A 19,878-nucleotide genomic window follows, 5' to 3' on the forward strand; every position below is an offset into this window, starting at 1 on the left:
TTACAATGAGATGAAAAACACGTATCAAAACTAATAAAGAAATGAAAATATGGAAAGTCTTATAGCTATTAGAAACTGACTTCATTATCAAAAACCTTCCCACAAAGAAAACTCTGGGTTTACTTTGGGGCTGGCAAAGATTTCCCAGATGGGACAAAAGCACAGTAACTAAGATGATGAAAATTGATAAATTGGTTTTAAAAAAAATTGATCATTTTTCTTATCAAAAGACATCATCAAGGAAATGAAAAGGTAAACCAGATTGGATGAAATTATTAAGGATTTCTAATAAATGTATCTGACAAAGAAATTGTGACAATATATAAGGAATTCTTATAAGCCAATAAGGGAAAGAAAAACCACATAATTTTTTAAATGGGCCAAAAGAGTCAAACAGATACATTGCAAAAGATGAAGCATGAGAAAAGTTGCTTAAAATCATTAGTCACAGGGAAATGCAAATTTGACCATAATGGGACACTACTTCATACCTACTAGAAGGGCTTAAAAACAAAGACTGACAAATTGTTAGTGAAAATGTGGAGAAAATGAAATTCTAGTCATCAGTAGGGAGAATATAAAATGGCACAACCACTTGGGAAAAGTTTAATAGTTTTTTAAAATAAAATTAAACATACACCTACCTTGTGACTCCAGAATTTTCATGCTTTCCAGAAAGAAATGAAAAGGCAGATTCACACAATGACTTGCACACAAATGCTTATAGCAGCTTTATTCATAACTCCAGATTGGAAATAACATCCATCAACAGATAACCACACAATGGAATACTATTCAGTAATAAAAAGGCACAAACTACAGATATATACAACAGCATGATTCTCAAAACATGATAAGCTAAAGAAACTAAATATAAGAGTACACACAGTTTTAATCAATTTAAATGAAACTCTAAAACAGGAAAAATTAACTTCCAGTGATAGTAAGCAGATCAGTGGCTACCTAGGGCTGGGGTAGATTGATAGCAGAGAGAAATGAAGCCTTTTCTGATGAAGAAAGTCTTCTCTATCTTGATTGAGGTTGACGTTAGAGTATAAATTTGTTCAAGCTAGTTGAATGGCACTGTTAAAATGAGTACACTTAATTGTATGTAAATTACACCGCCATTAAGTTGACCAAAAAGAACTATCTTGACGAATATCAGACAGAAATCAGTATAGTAGCTGTCTTAATATTTGAATGTGCACGGTTTCTAGTTTTTTGTTTGGTAGCACACGTCAGGAGGCCAAGTTTTCATCTAAACATATGGATGAATAAAATAAAATCACCTTAAAATGGAGGAAAATGTAACAAACGATGTTAAAAATAAGAAAGAGCTTGTGGTACAAAGACTTTGAAGTCAAGTGACTAACTTCTGATACCGTTATGCTATTTTGTGACTAAGTATGGTTGAGTAATGAAAAGATGTCAAGGTACTTAGAAAAATATGTCAAGTCCCCAAGTCTATCTTTAGGGGATTGAATCAAAATATTAAATCTGTTACCAAATGTTTAAGAAATATAACTAATATGTAAATGGTAGTGAATGTTTAGAATTTGAAGGTTAAATTATGAGTTAATCATCAAATGAGAATGCCATTTTTTAAAAATTGTTTTTACTGAACTTACAATTTAGTAAGATCTTCAAGTTGATCAAGATTTAAGGAAAAAAAATGTATGTATGTTGTTGGTTGCACTGGGAATCAAACTCAGGGCCTCATGTATGCTAGGTAAGCGCTCTACCACTGAACTACACCCCAGCCCCAGAAAAAACTAAATTTTGCATGTATTTTTCTTTCCATACTGCCTTAACTGTAAAGCTGACATGTGATTTACATGCTTCCTTCCTTTCTTAAGAAATGTTTTCTTATTTTCAGGGAAGCTGCATTGCTTCTATTTTATCTCCACATCTTCTACACTAGCATTATGGTTGAAGTAATGTGTTTTTAAAGTGAAATTACCTAGCATCAATAATCTAGATATTTTACCTCTTACAATGTTAATTTACAGTAAATACTGTTATCAATTTTAACTTTACTTGTATGATTTTCTGAGGCTCTTCTTTACTTCACCTCAATGTCTTTCACCCTCCAATGTGCATCTATCTAGTCATTTTCCCCCTGCAATTTCTATTGAGAGCCTATCTGAGTTATAACAATAATCTGTACTTAGAAGGAAAAGGAATAAGCACAATTTACACATATAGTAACCTGAGTGCCTCTAACTTAATCTCATTAGGTAGGCAGTGTTTTCATCCATCTCAGATGGAGAAATCAAGGTCATGCAGTCCAGAAATGGGAGGGCCAGGACTTCCGCTTTCCCATTTGAATCCAAAATTCTTAGCAATAGTAACTCTGAGATGAAGTTCAATCATCCTCCTAGGTTTTCGCTTTCTTAATATGATCAAACAGAATCTCGAAGGATTCTTTTGTATCCAGAGCAATGTGCCTAAAGCTGGGTATGCAGATTCATTTGACCTCCGAATCAGTATTTGTTCAGGGGAAACAAAGGAGCCTTCCTTTGATGTAGGGACCGTCATTGACCCTGCTTGCTTTATGTTGCCCCTTTTGGCTCCCCCAGGGTACTTAACAATTGTCAGCTAATGAATAAATGAGAACATTTTGTTGAGTAAAAAAGGAACATCAAAACAGATTAAATATTTGCATGGAATGCAGTGCTTAGCACATTTATTTGCCTCAAAGGGAACAACATTTTCACTTTTCATCAATAGATACAGCAAAATATTCCTGACTCTTGGGCATTTTGTGAGAATGGTTTAATGCAAAGATAACTCAGATACAGTCTCTACTTTCAAGTAATGTAAGGCCCAAAATAAGGTGCATGTGATAATAAAAGGTGATAGGAAACAGAAAGTGCTGAAATAAGACTGCTAGTCAAGTGTTTTGGGTTTGAAGGTAGGAAGACAAGAAAAGAAAGTTCTTTCCCCTTGCCGTAAGCATTTCTTGCTGCTTTAACAAAATAACTTAGGCTAGGTCATTTATAATTAGAAATTTATTTCACAGTTCTGGAGGTTGAGAAGTCCAAGATTAAGGTGCTGGGGTCAGCATCTGGCCGGGATGTGTTGTTGCCATGATGGTGCTTTGTTGCTGCATCCTCCAGCAGGGGACAAATATCATGTCCTCACATCATTTGAGCAAAAGGGATGAAGAGTTCCCTCACACCTCTTTTAAAAGGTCAGTAATCCCATTCATGAAGGCAAGACCTTATCTCCTAAAGGCCCTACCTCTTAATATCATCATATTGGTGAGTAAGTATGAATTTTAGGGGACATGTTCAGATCCGTAGCACTCCTCAAGCTGGTCCATGTCTATGGATACCTTTTTTTATGCTCTCTCTGGCAATCTCATGATTTCAAACTTTCTACCTGGGTTAACCCCAAATCTCTCTCCTGAGTTTCTCCCAGACATCTTCTAAAACTAACCTACCTGTATGAATCAAAAGCTGAACTCACAATTCTCTCCCAACTCTGTCCCTTCTAGAAGATGGGAGGAAAAAGAAACATGAAAGGAGGGATAACAAGTAGGAGATTCACAGCATTTGACCTTACAGAGACAGGGAGGAAGATGAAGACTCAGAAAATGTCTCCAGGCTTTTAAAATGTATTCTCACATCTCCAACCACTTTCCAGTTTCTCCCATAAAAGAAGAAAATGTAATCTTGCTTTTCCCTTTCTGTCCTATAACTAGAAAAGGTTTCAAAGTCAAGGAAAAAAAGGCTTTCACTTGCTATTCTTATAGAGAACGTGGCATAGTGCATAAAAGTTAGAATTCCTCTTGCCATAAATCATAAATGATGTCCTTTCCTATCTACTAAGCAACACAGGAATAAAAAGCTAGAGGAAATTTTAACACTCATATTGGAGGTATGGAATTAAAGATGTTAAGACAGCCAGTGCACGGAGATACTTTTGAGTTCATTCGCCATTTTGACAAGTTTATTTCCATGTAGTTATAAACTACGTGGATATGGCAAACCGGCTAAGTGTTCAAAAACTGGCTTTCCCTTCCTCCCAGAAAATAGCTGCACATATTTCCACATGTCCCTTTCAGTGAGGTAACCACAGGACAGTTGTGTTCAAAGAATGTGGGCAGAAAGGATACACACCACTTGTAGGCCTGACCCAGAGAAATTGCCCATGAGCAAACATTTCCTTTTCCCCCCATGTGTCCCTTCGATAAAGAGGGCTCTACAGACTGAGAAAAAGCAAGCCACCAAGGAAGCTGCCTCCTGATCAGAAACTTCCCATGGGACTTAACATGAGCAAGGAATAAACTCTGGAAAAGCTACTTTAGCTGGGTCTTAGTTTCCTCATGTCAAATACTCATGACCATGCCTAGTAAAGAAGAAAACTCAATTCATATTATCTGTCACTATTATTAGGAAACAAATGACTTCTTCTTAATTTCCTTCTTTTTCTTGGGCAAGGTTCAGCACTGTGATGGGGTTGGGAATTAGTGAGAAGCACTCAGGTGATTATCTGTTATAAAATGCTAATTCGTACAGTGAAGTAACACAGCATTTTACCAATGTAACAATAAAAAACATTTTCTTCTGGATCCCAGGCATTAAATTTTATGACTGGTCTCTTGCTAAAACACTCAAATCTAATAAAGATGTGAAATATCTCTCATTGACACTGAACATCTAGAATGTTGTAAAATAGCTTTAACAATCCACATCAACTCTGTGTTTCAAATTGACATAAATTTTGCATAGAGCATATTTTGTGCTATTAGAATATTTAACTGATACAGTTTAATAACAGGATGATCAACTTTTATTGATTGATAAACAGTAGAATGCCTTTACAAAACATGTTTTTCCAATATATTTATGTTACAATACACACATTTCTTTATGAAAGTATTTGTTAAGCCTTTTTGCAGAGGCAATGGGGAAAAGTAGAGAAATAGGAGAATCAGATTTCAAAACAAATCTTCAGAAGAAGACCTAAATATTTGGCAATTACTTCCTTTTATAAACAATGATGGATTTGTAACTTTGAAACATATCAAAAGTGCAGTGCATAAATTTTATTTTAAAAAATCAGTAGTGCCAAATATATTACTTTGGCATCAAATTTCTCTAACTATATTCAGATTCCATTTTTTTATACTTATTAAATAATGTTTTTAAATGAGAAGCATCGATATCTCTAGCTAAATAATCCCATATCTGGATTAAATCATGGTAGAATTCATTTTTTAAAAAATTTCCATTTATTTATTCATCAGTAAAATGGACTATTTGACAGTGTCCCAGAAAATGAGGCTCCTATGTATAGGAAGAATTTTATTATATCTGTCATTAAATTATTGACATAGCTATCTAATATATCAAATTTTCTTTTTCACACTGACATTTCCACTTGAACAAAATCCTATGAATATTCATTATCATACCAACACTGAAGACTTAACCATTCCTGGAACAAGGAACCATCTTTATATTAGTATTTTTTGGTTATGGTGCTTAGTCTTGGTATTATTAAGCACAATGAATTTTTCTTAATGAATACAGGTGGATTAAGGCAAAAGAATATAGCCTATTCCCCTTAGTAGTATATTTTCTATTTTATTTAGAATTGTTCTTTAGGCTAATCAAACTACAGATCTGCTGGCTGGAAAGACAAAAATTGACCCCTGGGCCAGCATCTGGCATTTTAAGCATGAGACTCTAATCTTGATGGTCACACCATCTTGCCTTGACCTACCTTTGTCACCATTCCTTAGCCGAACACACACTGCTGATTTTCAAATGATACCAATTACTTGCTGTGTATCTTGGCTGTGTGTAGATTATTTTTCCTTATTAAAAAATATTTAAGAATAATTGGGCAATAATTACTTAGTCTTTGTAAATTCTCCATTGCATAATTTTTCATTTTTACAACCATTTTCTGTAGGGCTGTTGCATTTTTCTTCTGCCATCTTCTTCACATAACTAAGTGGTCCTTTCCCCTCAAAGGAGGAAGGGTTTTTGAATGAACCTCCAATTCTATCCCAAAGTGTGAAGTACTGTCCATAGTTATAGTCAAAGAACATGTGGTGGTCTGTATGATGTGCTGAGCCATTAATAAATGGCTTTAAAATCTGGGGGACACGAAAATCACCATCATGAATGGAAATGGTCCAGATATTAACCAAGATGTACAAACCTAAGTAAACCACTTTGTGTAACGGAAAGATAAAAGGGTATATATGGTAAGGTAGACTCTGAAGGAAGCCATCCACTGGGTGAAAAGCATGACTTGCGAATGGAGTGGGGATCTTCCAAATGTGATGAGGTTTATGGATACGCTAAGGAAGAAAAGGACACCAATCAGCACCAAGAACTTCAACCCTGCCACAGTCAACTCAGCTTTTCACACTCACATTATAGAAATGATCTCACTAAAAAAACCCTTTGAAATTAGCAAAATACTTTATAAAAAGGCCTGCTTCTTTCTTTACCCCAAAACTAAAATTTTAAGACAGCCCTCATAAAGAAGGCTGTCTTAAAGTGAAACTCATAAAAAAAATTAACAAAGTGTATCGGGTACTGGTTATGAGTATGGCTACTGAAGTATTAATACAGTGAGAGGAAATTCTTGGAAATTGAGAACAGAATTCATGATCATACATGCTGAAATGTGTAGTATTTTTTCTCTCTCCCCTTCCAATGACTCTACCTTGTATACAAGTCTATGATGAAGGCCTCTATGAATCCAGTAGATCAGCATATCGGTGAAAAAGAGGAAGGAGATGACACTGACAATGAGGTGAAACCAACCTAGGAGAGATGGCAGGCACAAGAGAATCAAGATGCGCTCCTAGGACTAGAGTTCACTTTGTACCTGCCCACGTGAGTGCAAAATGGGATCCTGGACTCAAATGTTATGAAATCTTTCAGCTAACTTCTTATGTTATCATCTCCCTTCACTCCCTGAAAGCTGGTCATTTCCTTATTTCCATCTCATAAGAGCTTGAAATGTCTTACCTTTAATTGATATCTTTTTTTAAAGTTCTTTTTTTTAAACTGATATACAACATAAAAATTGTACATGTTAATTTCTTAATTAAACTATAAAGATATGTATCATGAAACAGAAAAGACATTCCTAAAGGCCGGTCACAGTGGCACCCATCTGTAATCCAAGCGGCTTGGGAGGCTGAGAATGGAGGATTACAAATTCAAGCAACTTAGTAAGACCCTGTCTCAAAATAAAAAATAAAAAGGGCTGGGGATGTGGCTCAGTGGTTAAGTGCCCCTGGTTCAATCCCTAATACCCCCACTCCCCCCAAAAAAGATATTCCTAAGACACTTTCATTTAAACCTGAGAATAATGCTACTAATGCTACTTACCCATTTTCCTTCAGGTTAAACCTATATAAAATACATCCTTATACAGTACTCCCCTGCTTAGAACTTTATTTTTACTAAATCCCTTAAATCTAGCATTTATTCCATAACCCGACCCTTTCTGATCTTTCCAACCTCGTCATTCCTCACCATTTGTGCACTTCTGCTGTAACTGGGCTGGTTTACTCCACTTCCTCCCAATGTCTTACCTCTATACCTTTATTCACAATGTCCACAAGTCTAGAATGCTTTCTATCCTTCTATTTTTGTTCACATTTGTATTTGTTTTTCAAGGCCCAGCCAATTCATCACCTTAGGGCATCATTTTTGTTGCCTCCTCTATATAACTATAATTGCTTACGTTGACAGCAAGGCTCTGGTACAGCAAGCTTGAGTTCAAGTCTCAGGTCCATCGCCTCTTTATGAGTAACCTTGGCAAGTTACTGAAACTCTGCGTATCTAAATTACTCACCTATAAAAGGAGCTTAATAATAGTACCTATCTCAGAACTGTTGTAGAAAAAAATGGATTGATACACGTGAAGAGCTGAGAACTGTCAATGGCACATATACATGCTCAATAAATACTGTTATTCTTACTTTCTATATACTAGGTAATAGAAATTTATCTTTTTCTTTTATAATCACAGTGCTAGGGATTGAATCTAGGGCCTTGTACATCCTAGGTAAGCACTTTACCACTGAACTACATCTCTAGTCCCAGAAAATGTATCTTTTTTAAAAACATTTATTTTTCAGTTGTAGTTGGACCCAGTACCTTTATTTTACTTATTTATTTTCATGTGGTGCTAAGGATCGAACCCAGGGCCTCACCTGTGCTACGCAAGCGCTCTACCCCTGAGCCACAACCCCAGCCCCATCTAGTCCCAGAAATGTATCTTGATGAAATAATTTCAAAATTTCACAAAAGTTTAATCACATGAGACTGCTTGTAACAACAACAATAACAACAAAAAGTGACATTTAAAGGTCTAACAATTAGGGATCAACTAATAATGATGGACATCTATATAATTAAATATTATGATATTTATATGCATTGATATGAAAATATGGCTATATTTACTAAGAGGAAAAATATCAGGGTGCAAACCAGTATGTGTTTTTACAATGTAAATAATGAAGCACACATGGGGTTGGGATTGTGGCTTAGCGGTACAGTGCTCACCTAGCAACTGCGAGGCCCTGGGTTCGATGCTCAGCACCACATAAAAATAAATAAAATAAAAGTACTGTGTCCAACTACAACTAAAAAATAAAAATAATACGCATACAGAGCCAGGCACGGTGGCGTATGCCTGTAATCCCAGTAGCTTGGCAGGCTGAGACAGAAGGATCACTAGACTCAAAGCCAGCCTCAGCAATAGCGAGGTGCTAAACAAGTCAGTGAGCCCATCTCTAAATAAAATACAAAATAGGGCTGGGGATGAGGCTCAGTGGTTGAGTGCCCCTGATTTCAATCCCTGGTACAAAAAAAAAAAAAAAGCATACAGAAAAGTGAGAGGATATATGTCAAAAGATTTTTAGTTTCTCAGTAGTAGCAGGATTCTTAAAAAAATTCTTAAAAATCTGTATTTTTTTATTTTCAGTAACTTCCATGTACTACTTGAGTTACTTTTTTAGAAGTTTAAATTCAATAATGATAAGAGAAAACAGATGCAAGGGACTATCTCTGATCACTCCAGTCTTCCCCCAGGCACAATTTCATCTACAATAGACTTTTAAGTTGATAGATAAAATGAAAGAAATGCACATAAGTGTCAAGACGTGAATGCATGAAAACAAGTCAAACAGAACAATTTAAAAGGAGGAAAAAAAGAGACAATAATGGTTTTTTAAAGAAACCAACTTGTGCTCCTAACCCTCATCTTATTTACTTACCACTTGGAAACTCTCCTATGTTGTCATATAATTTGCTGTAACCTCTCAACTCTAGCAGGAACAATGCAACAGTGGGGATACTTATCCAGGGTAATGACTGGACAGTGAACTTAATCTCTCGATACACTTGATTCTGAAAATGAAATTCCCAATACTTAAAAGTCACAAAATCTACATTCAACAAACTGACATAAAATTGTTTTGGGTTGGATTTTTAAACACTATTTTATATTAAGTGGTTTACCTCTAAACTGTTTCTATAAAACTTTTAATACACAGTAATAGATGCGTAAGAAAAACATTCCTTTTATCCTAAGCAGACACAGTAAATATCTTATATTCTGAAACCTTTTCTCCTTCCCACAAAATCTGTATTCAAAATTTATAGTTATGGAATAATCATTTCTTTCATGATTAACCTCCATACCCAACACTTCCTATATATTAGAAAAAAAATTAAGTGAAGTTATTGACAAATAACTCTAAAATTATATTTTGCCTCCCCTGACTAAAGAAAAACATGATAAAAACATATTTCAGTTTGTGAAAGCCCAATACTAAAATAATTACATAAATGAAGACATTTATTCATCAATATTAGCAAGTCCTCATTTATGTACCTAGCAAGATAAGATACTAGGTTTATTATTGAAAAATCAGATTCTCATGTTTAAATTAGGGAAGGAAGAGATTAACCCTCACAAAAAATATCTAACTTTTTTTGGAGGATGGTTTCAAAAACTTTATTTAAGGTTACATATACCCAGTTTAATCTGAAAAATCTTACCCATACACTATATTGTTATTTTTACTTTAACAGTAGCTAGAAAATAGGTAAGAAGGACTCTTACCTTTAAAAACTGTGGATGCTTCATTAATGAATGATCATACACAAAATAATAGCTCAATGTGGCACAGAAGAAATAAAGGATATAAGCGCCAAGATTTGTCACAATCAGGAGACTAATAGTTTGTCGGAAGATGTCATCCTCTGGCCATGTGGCTGGATATACGTATGGTGTAAAAAAATAATAATCTGCGGCACTGAGAACAAGGTCCATCTTAGCCCCTAAAGGAAAATGTGCAAAATTACTTGGCATGTCTACATTTCAAAAAAACTATACAGGAAGTTCTCAATTTAAGGAAAACCATACATAATAAAAGTCTGATACTGTCGGCCTCCCCTAAAATGCCATCTTTAGTGCTAGGAGGAAACTGAAATAGCAGCTCTAGTCCAACCTCTTTTCATATTCTACCCAGGGATACCAGATAGAGAAACTGAGGCCCAGGAAGCTTTTTCTATAAGGCAATCAAGCTGACAAATGGCAGCTCTAATTCTAGATGAGCTCTAATTTTACTTTCGGATTCTTTCCTACTACATACTACAGTAATGTAGCAAGTTAGAAAGATGGATACATAGAGTACTAGTACTCAAATGTGACTCCTTTAGCTCCAATTTTCAGCTGCATCTCTCTCCTTCCAGGATTCAAATCTAAAGATTTTTATTTCAGTGCTGAGACCAAAAATAAATTCACTAAAAGGTTTCTATATTGCCACCACAACCATATAAGTCAAAGACCACCTGTTCTTGTGACACAAGGAAAGAAACTCCCAATTACAGAACAGAGGGAGAAGTACTTTTGCTGTTAAGAACTAGATTACCATTTATTTCTCTCTCTTGTCAATAGTCTAGGTTAGGAATTGGCAAACAGTGGCCCAGGGGCCAAATCTGGTTCTGTTTTTTATTTAAACAACAACAAAATAAAGTTTTACTGGAATACAGGTACGCCTAGATACTTATATATCATCTATCACCCCTGACTACTTTTCTACTATAAGGAGGGTTGAGTAATTGCAACAGAGACAAGGCCAAAGATATTTACTCTATAGCCCTTTACAGAAAAAGCTTATCAACCCCTATTCTGGATTTTTATACTTTAGAAAAATTTTAGTCAATTCAGCGAATACTTAAGTGTACTCTCTACTCATGGTCCTATTATAATACCATAAAAGCAACATCATGGTCAACTCTTGTGATCTGACTATGGAACCTTTCATCTGGGACCCACTCACTCATTTTTCATTTTTTGATATTTTCACATGCAATTAAAATCTAATGTAACAAAATAACAAAAAGTACCAGCAAGCGAAACAGTGCACTAAGATACAACAGGAACCTCAATCAGTTGGAGTCAGGAGTTGTCATCAAATGAGTGCTGAACCTAAAACAAAAACAAAACAACCTTTTGTTTTTCAGAGCTTTTCAGACTTTGGAATTGTGATTAAGCCTGTATTGAGTAAAGTTCTACAAGCAGAAGAACTAAGCTGAGAAACATGCATTTGTGATCCTGGTACACTCTGCTTAAATTGCCTTCCATAGGTTGTGCTACTCTGTAAATTCTTAAACAATGGAGAATGGTCCCTGCATCTCTTAAACTCACCATCAGAGGATATCCTCAAACTTTTGGATATTCATCAATTTAATAGGTAAGAATGACAACTTAGTGTATATCTAATTTACCTTATTATGAGTGAGGCTAAGCATCATTTAACATATTTAGAGTAATTTATTTTTTTTTTAACTATAATCTGTATCCTGTACTCATTTTCTCACTGGGATTTTTATTTTCTTTGTAAAAATAAAATTTTAAAATTTTATTAGGGAGTTTAGCCTTTTGCTTATGATATAAATTGCAAACATTTCTTCTTATTCTGTCAGGGAAAAAAATTTTTAATTAACAAATGCTAAACATTAACATATATCCATCACATATGCCATTGTTAATTCAAAAAAAGCAATTAAATGCCAAGCACTATACTAGGTAATGAGCAGAGGATAATTAAAAAGGTACGGTCAAAATCATTCTTAAAAGTAAGGCCAGGCACAGTGGTGCATTCCTGTAATCCCAGCAGCTTGGGAGGTTGAGGCAGGAGGATCGCAAGTTAAAAGCCAGCCTCAGCAAAAGTAAGGCGCTAATCAACTCAGCGAAACCCTGTCTCTAAATAAAATACAAAGTAGGGCTGGGGATGTGCTCAGTGGTCAAGTGCCCCTGTGTTCAACCTCCAGTACCCCCCAAAAAAGTAAGGCAAATGCAGAAACAAATTACACCAATAAGACAAGTTCTACAATAAAGTATATATCTATATATGTGTATACATATAAATTATATGAAAGCAGAAAACACAACAATCTCCCTTGGCTTATATAATAAAAGGCTTCACAGTGAATGTGACATTAAATTTGGGCTTGAAAGATATCACCAGAAAGAAAAGATTGGGGAAGCCATTCCAAATAAATTTAACAATTGAAATGGTAGTAAGGGGCATGCTACATTCATGGCTCATTGGATGTGGTGGGTAGGTGTCAAACAGTGTGATAAGGGTGAAGGAAAAAGACATTAAGGGATAAACCTAATGTCTGGTTGGTGTTAAACTTGGAAGGGATCTGTTACCACGCTAAGAAATTTGAACTTTCTCTGACACATAATGCGGAGGCCATGGTACAGAATTCTGAGGTGTAATCAGACCCATATTTCATAACGATCATTCCATTAGGAAAATGAAGTATTGATGAGAAGCAGAGAAATTCATTTGGTTGTTCCTGTGCTAGATTATCTGAGAAGATGACAGTATAGACTCAGACATGGTCATATTCAGCGATATTAGCATGCAAAAAAATCCAGAGGCTGGGCATGGTGGCACACACTTGTAATTGCAGATTCAGGAGTCAGAGGCAAGAGAACTGCAAGTTTGAGGCCAGCCCAGGCAACTTAGAAAGACCCTGTCTCAAAGCAAGATTTAAAAAGAAAAGTGCTGGTGATGTAGCTCAGTGGTAGAACATTGCATAGCAAGCATGAGGCCCTAGATTCAACCTCCAGTATGGCGGGAGGGATCCATAGGAGATGGATAACTCTGAGACACTGGTATGTGAAAGGGAAAAAATTCTAGGATAACTATAAAATTTTGACTTGCCAGGGTGGGTGGTGGTGTCATTATAACCCAAATAGTAAACACTGGAGAGCTAGTAGATTCAGGTAGGTAGGAATAGGGTTTGAGCAAGGAATGATGGGCTCAGTTTGGGTCTTAAATCTAATTGCCTGGGCTTCTAAATATAAGTAACAGGCCATGTTAAGTATGAACTGAGGTTCAAAAGTGAGCTGAGTATTTGTTAAGCAGTTAAAGTCATATGGGGTGAAGTCCTTCTAAGGAGACAGTACAGCAGAGGAAGTACACTAAATATTAACTGATACCAGGGAACTTGAAGAGGATATTGGTACACCACTAAAGGATGGTAAGACTTGATGCACTCAACCACATATTATATACAGATGCTCCTCAGGGTGATATGCCAATAAATCTATAGTAAGTTAAAAATATTGTAAGCTGAAAATGCATTTCACCCACTTAACCTACTCAGCTTCCCAGATTAGTGACACAACACACTGGAGAGGGCTGGCTGCTTCTCCTCACAGTGGCATGACCAACTGAGATCTGCAGCTCACAGCCACTGCCCAGCATTGCAACAGTACATTTTGTGTATCATGAACCAGGGAAAAAAATCAAAATTTGAAGTTCAAATAAAATTTCTACTAAAGGTAAATCATTCTCACACCATTCCAAAGCTGAAAAGTCCTAAGTTGATCCATCATTAAGTTCGGAACTACCTGTAGTGCCAATATCACTAATTCAGTTCAGTACTTGAAACAGTTTGGTGCCGTCAAAAAGAACTCAAATCCTATCTTCTTCATTCAATCTTAAGATATAAGGAAAGACCCTAATAACATATCAATTCTTAAGTTTAAAAATCTTTCATTTTGCTTTTACCTGAAGAACATGCCAAAAGGTTAATATGTAATTACCTGTACATGATTATTCTGACAATAAACCAGTGCCTGGGAGGAGGAATTGTCCCTGTCTACTTGGAGGCAGTTTGGATACCGTGAAGTTAAACCTACTTTAAGTGATTTTAGAATTTTGGTTTCAATCAATTCTGTTTATTGACTATGATAAATAGGCATCTACTTTCCTGTAATCTCTGAAATTTAACACACAAAATCTTCTGATGGTGAGATGATCTCAAAATAGCAATTAAATTTTGAAGTCAAATTATATTCCAACACATATCTGTAAAATGAAGATAATATATCTATGTTATAGAATTGTTCTAAGGTTTAGTGATTATGTAGTCTTTTTTTTTTTGGGGGGGGGTAACTGGGAATTGAACTCGGGGGCACTCAACCACTGAGCCACATCCCCAGCCCTATTTTGTATTTTATTTAGAGACAGGTCTCACTGAGTTGCTTATCACCTTGCTGTTGCTAAATCTGGCTTTGAACTATCAATCCTCCTGCCTCAGCTTTTGGAGCTGGTGGGAATACAGGTATAAACCACTGTGCCCGGCTATTACGCAGTCTTTTTTTTTTTTTTAATATTTTATTTTTTAGTTGTAGTTGGACACAATACCTTTATTTTATTTATTTTTATGTGGTGCTGAGAGGCAGGTAATTCTATAATCACTAGAAACTTAAAGAGAAGTTATAGTAATATAAACATAGGTAACCTCCTAGGTGGTTTCGTCTAAAAACACGTGCTATGTGAGTGCTCTACCACTGAGCCACAACCACAGCCCTATTATGTATTCTTCTGATACCACCTGACACTTGGTAAGTACTCAACAAACAGGAGTCATGACTGTTATGAGACAAAGCTGAGTCAAAATTAATTTAACATACACAGAAAAAGGTGCCATTTGACTTTTCTTTGAAAAATAATAATACCTAAATGTTAATATTTACTATATACTAAGTATCATAAATGTTACATGTATTATTCAACCTTTTAAGAACCCCAAGAGTTAGGTACTAGTATTATTCTTATTTTACAGATGAAGAATTTGGGCAGAGAAAATTCAAGTACCCTGCCCAAGATCACAGAGTAAATAAATGCTGTAGCTAGGATTCAAACACATGCAGTCTGATTACAAAGTCCAAAGTCCATGGGGGCTGGGGTTGTGGCTCTGTGGTAGAGCACTTGCCTAGCACCTGTGAGGGACTGGGTTCAATACTCAGCACCATATAAAAATAAATAATTAAATAAAGATATTGTGTCCATCTTTAACTAAAAAACAAAAGTCTTATTAGCTCTTTCTTCACCAGGATGCCAACTCTTTAATTCCTTATATTTTTAAAATCCTCAGTAACTACAAGCTCGTATAATTTTAAAGGGTTATACCCTCTGAAGTCAGGGACTTCACTTAAGTACCTCTCCTTGAAATACAAATTTTTATTAAATATTATTTTGCCTTTGCAGAAACAAACAAAACTCCTTTTCTTAAAACACATTTATCAATAATACCCTATTAGGCCTAGAATAACTGAGTGTATTATTACCTTTTTGCTTAACTTTTTAAGTAGTGGTAATAATAGCTAACATGTATTGAGACCCAGATATTATTTTAAGTACTTTTTTTTTTTTTTGGTATAACCTCATCTAATTTTCAAGATTCTATGAGGCAGGTAATTCTATAATCTCCACTTTATAGACAGGAAATTGAGGTCAAGAATACTTAAATACCTTGTTCAGTAATAAGTAGCAGCTATGAGGTACATTCCATAGCCTAGTCTCTTAAGATGTTATAGATGTAGATGGGGGGTTCTGGGTACTATTCCATGCTAATTATATAACTTAACAGAAAAACACTCTATAAATGATCTAGGGCCATGTATTTATTATTTATTAGGTTTTATCACTAGAAACTTAAAGAGAAGTTATAGTAATATAAACATAGGTAACCTCCTAGGTGGTTTCGCCTAAAAACACGAGACTGCTACAAACTTTCCAGTTTGGTAACTTTCTCTGCAGAGGCAATGTTTTCCTCACCCATTCCATCTCCAAATTTACTCTGCAGTAAACAAAGGGATGCCAGTATACAAGACTTTTTACCATGCTAAAGTAACAGATTATGGAGTTCCCTTTCCTGTTCCCTTTTAATCTTCTCCACTTGGGGATGTTGTCCCTGCAATCTGTTCCCTTCCAGTAACTGATAGATAACGACCAGTTTTTCAGCCGAATTTTTTTGACCCTTAAGAAGAAAATCCTTCAACGAACTAAGGGAAATTCATGGCAAAGTAAAGCCTTACAGTTCAGTGGCCAGACTTCCCCGGACAAGAGATCCACAATAAGCCACATAAAACACTGCACATTCTTCAAAGGTCGACCTTTGTTTTCTTCACGTCAAACCTCCTCCTCTACCCTGACCCCTCTCCTCGGGGCACTCTGCCCTAGGTGTCAATCTGGCCGCCACCCTTCTGGACACCGGGCCCAGCGTGCTTCTGCTGGGCCCCGCTCTCGCCCCAGCATCACCCTCACACCTCGGTTAAGGATGCCCAGCTGCCTGCCAGTCTGTGCTACCGTCAGCTTCACCGCTGGGATCTCAGCAGCTGCCCAGTGCCTGCCATTTAGGGTCAGACTCCTGCTTCGGATCAAAGAAAAAGAAAGGTAGAGGCACACGTTCACTCTCGCCGACCCGGGCCTGGCTCGCAGGTTCTCGGCACCGCTCTTCTTCCTCCCGCCCCCGGCCCGCTCAGGTGTATGCCGCCTCCTTCCGCCGCGCACTTGTGACTACCTGGAGAGTCCACACTGCTCCAGCCGCCGCCGCTTCCAGGATGCCGCGGCGGGCCAGCGGCGGGCCAGCGTCGGTAAGCGGACTCTGACGGGAGGAGCGGAACCGAGCCCACGCGCCAGGCAGCAGAAGCGGCCAGCCAATCAGGGGCCGGCGCCATAAGCTGATATGACGGCGGATCGCGCGACTTGGCAGCGCGCAGCTTTCAGCGGTCACGTGGGCGCCGCGCGCCCGGCCACGCCCCCTCTCCTTCGGGTTGGTCCGGAGGGCGGTAACCGGAGTCCGTCCGGGGGGTCCGCCTGGGGGTCGGAGGGTGGAGTTTCGGGTTTTGCGTGTGTTTGCTTCGGTGCTCTCCTACTGGCACTGAGTCGTGCCAAGCAGGTTTTCGGTGTTTATGAAAACATTCCGAAAAATGAGGTTCTGCTTTGAGGGGATGTGGGTGACATTTCCTTTGAAGTGAACGTCAGAGGTATTTTCCCACGAGCCGGAACGAGGCTCAAACATCATTCAGTTGCTAATATTTTTCACCCTGGAGCGTGCCCTTTTATACAGCGTGGAATAGCTTGGAATCTGGCCGAACCGGTATACAGAGATGTTTAAATGCTGACAAGATGAGGATTAAAATAGAAGCTTTTCCACAGATACAGATTGTTCAAAATTACAACAACTGTAGATCGAATTGGCTTTTATTGACGTTTCATTAATCCGGGCAGCATAAGATTCTGTAAAATAGTAAGAACTCCCACCAGCTGAAGAGAAGAGATTGGCTAGATACGTAGAAGAGAGCAGAATTAAGGAACAAAAAGACTGATTTCAAAATTGCTTTCCGAACAGGGTTAACACAGAGGACTTGTCCTGTTGTCTCAGGCAAATAGGGTCCCTTCTGATTGGTTGCTGATTTTGTTTTGTGGAGGCCTAGCCCATTTCAAAGGTCAGTTTGAATATGTGGCGCTTAGCACTAGTGACTCCATTGTGGTTTAGTCAGGTTTGCTGGAATCTGGTGCAGAATCTTAGTCCCCAAAAATAACCTTCCATAAATTTCATTGAACAAAATAAAGCAAATCTTTAAATCTATAAAACATATAGACTCCCAGAGGTGTGATTTGATGTGTGAGGTATGTCGTTTTAATTTTTGTGGCTGTTAGCTTTTCCAAACGTGAATTGCAATGATTGTGTTTATACATTCATCTCCCTGGGAGTTGCAACTTTAGTGGCTCTCAAAGAAATCTTCCAACTAGGCATTTCAGCATCATCTGGAAATTTGTTGGAAATGTAAATTCTCTGGGGTCACTCCAGCTCTAGATCAGAAATTCTGAGAAGACTCCTGTAAAATGTGTTTTTAACAAACTCTGAGTTATTCTAATGTTTGACGAATGTTTGAAAGCCACTGCTTTAGCAAACTTGACCAATCAGAACTGACTAGTTAGTCAGTTTTGCTCCCTCCAAAAGTGATAAATTGGAAATCCTGTATTGTAGGAGATAACCAAAAGATACCGGTCTTGAAAACCAGGATGGGGTCCTCATTCCCTGGATGTTGAAGAGTAAACACTTGAGGCAAGAGTAGGAAGAATTTTATTTAAGGGATAGAACAGAGAGAGAGACTCCTCTAGAGAGGAGGAAACCCAGAGCTGGTACCCAGGGGAGTTGGGTTGTCTTGCTCCTTTATAGATTTTGGGTTTCCTTTCTTTACATGCCTGCCTGACCAAAAGGCAGGAAAAGAACTATCCAAGGTGTGATTGCTTGTGTTGGAAAGTGTGATCCTTCCTCTCCCCTAGAGGTGTTAGCACCCAGTTGATGGTGAAGTGCTGTTTACCAATTTCTAATCTTTAATAATCAGCTACCTGTCCTTTGCCCTATCTCATAAATATGGGGAAGATAGTTTCCATTTCCTTGTAGGACAACACTACAATGTTAGAAGAGAAATTATTAAAATCTAATCATTGGAGACTTCTATATGAGTGATGTTTAAAATATCTGTTACTTGCCTCCTACTTTTAAATCACATTTTTCCCTTATTTCTCTTCTTATTTCATATCACAAATTTTGAAATTAAGATTTTTACATTTATTTCTAGGGAAAATATAAACATGGTTTAAAGAACATTTGCCTAGTATAGGACTTCTGCATTGGTGCCTGCTTTAGGATAAAGCCTGGTTAGGTTTGCCTTGAGTATCAAAGATTATTAAGAAATATTTATTGTTGCTGGTGGTGGCACATGCCTGTAATTGCAGCTAAAGTTTGTCCATGAGGATTTTTTTCCCCTCTGTTAAATATTATGTAAGGCATTGTTTTGGGTTTGAGCTCCTGCTACAAATCAAAATGGCATTCATGATAAGTGCCGAATAGTCAAACAGAAACTTTATAAAGAATCAGGTAAAAGCAAACCAGTTTTTCCAAAAAAAGAGATTCACAGTAACTGTCAGAAAGAACTCTGGTCAACCTGTTAGTAAAATTGGGTAATAATTCCTTCTACTTTAATCCTTCTAAAAGAAAAACCTGATTTTAACCAATCTGCTTTCTTCTATTGTTGTTTCCTTGTTCTCACTCATAAAAATCAGCTGTTCTGTCATGCCCAGGGAACATTCCTTCTGCTTATAGAATAAAATGCTGCCTGATTCTAGAATTGCATATAAAAACCCTTTTGATGTTTAAATATAGCTTGTAAATTTGACTTCTAACATTCCCTGTACTTTAATTAATTCCACATTTGAAAATAATGTTTCTTTTGAACAACATTGAGTCTAGATTCCTGCATGGAAATAATTGCCTGTAGCAATGTTGGCTGCTCCTTTCAGATAGAGCTTGGGCCCTCCAGTTTAGTGTAACCACCAGAGCCCTCACTGTCCTCCCATCTAAATTATGTTACTTTCCTGGTTACCCTAGGCATTTGTGTGTTTTCCAACCCAGCATCTTGATATTGGGTGGGGCGGGAGCACCTTACATATGAAATAAATAACAGATACAAAGAATAAATGATAGAAAAGGATTTTAAAGG

At 37.1% G+C, this 19,878-nt stretch overlaps 1 protein-coding gene across 2 annotated transcripts; it reads right to left on the reverse strand.

Annotated features, from left to right (window-relative positions):
• Nucleotides 1-749: 749 nt before the first annotated feature.
• On the reverse strand, nt 750-16,978 carry Sc5d (sterol-C5-desaturase). 2 transcript variants are annotated; one of them, XM_076846253.2, is made up of 6 exons: nt 16,887-16,978; nt 11,403-11,484; nt 10,114-10,331; nt 9,263-9,395; nt 6,691-6,791; nt 750-6,319 (listed from the first exon to the last, which is right to left on the reverse strand). In XM_076846253.2, exons 3-6 carry the CDS (start codon nt 10,321-10,323, stop codon nt 5,864-5,866), a joined length of 900 nt encoding a protein of 299 aa, XP_076702368.1. In that variant the 5' UTR covers nt 10,324-10,331; nt 11,403-11,484; nt 16,887-16,978; the 3' UTR covers nt 750-5,863. The 2 variants fall into 2 exon arrangements, with proteins under 2 accessions (XP_076702368.1, XP_076702369.1); XM_076846254.2 differs by lacking the exon at nt 16,887-16,978 and adding an exon at nt 16,633-16,807.
• Nucleotides 16,979-19,878: the final 2,900 nt, after the last annotated feature.

The sequence above is a fragment of the Callospermophilus lateralis genome, chromosome 2, assembly GCF_048772815.1.
Source record: "Callospermophilus lateralis isolate mCalLat2 chromosome 2, mCalLat2.hap1, whole genome shotgun sequence".
In the NCBI taxonomy this organism is placed as follows: Eukaryota; Metazoa; Chordata; class Mammalia; order Rodentia; family Sciuridae; genus Callospermophilus; species Callospermophilus lateralis.

Coding starts and splice junctions, on each gene's coding strand:
- Sc5d (XM_076846253.2), bottom strand. CDS start 10,323: ATGGACCTTGTTCTCAGTGCCGCAGATTATTATTTTTTTACACCATAC. Junction 9,396..10,113: donor AGCATCCACAGTTTTTAAAG/GTAAGAGTCCTT, acceptor TTTCATTTTCAG/AATCAAGTGTATCGAGAGAT. Junction 6,792..9,262: donor CATAGGAGAGTTTCCAAGTG/GTAAGTAAATAA, acceptor CATCTCTCCTAG/GTTGGTTTCACCTCATTGTC.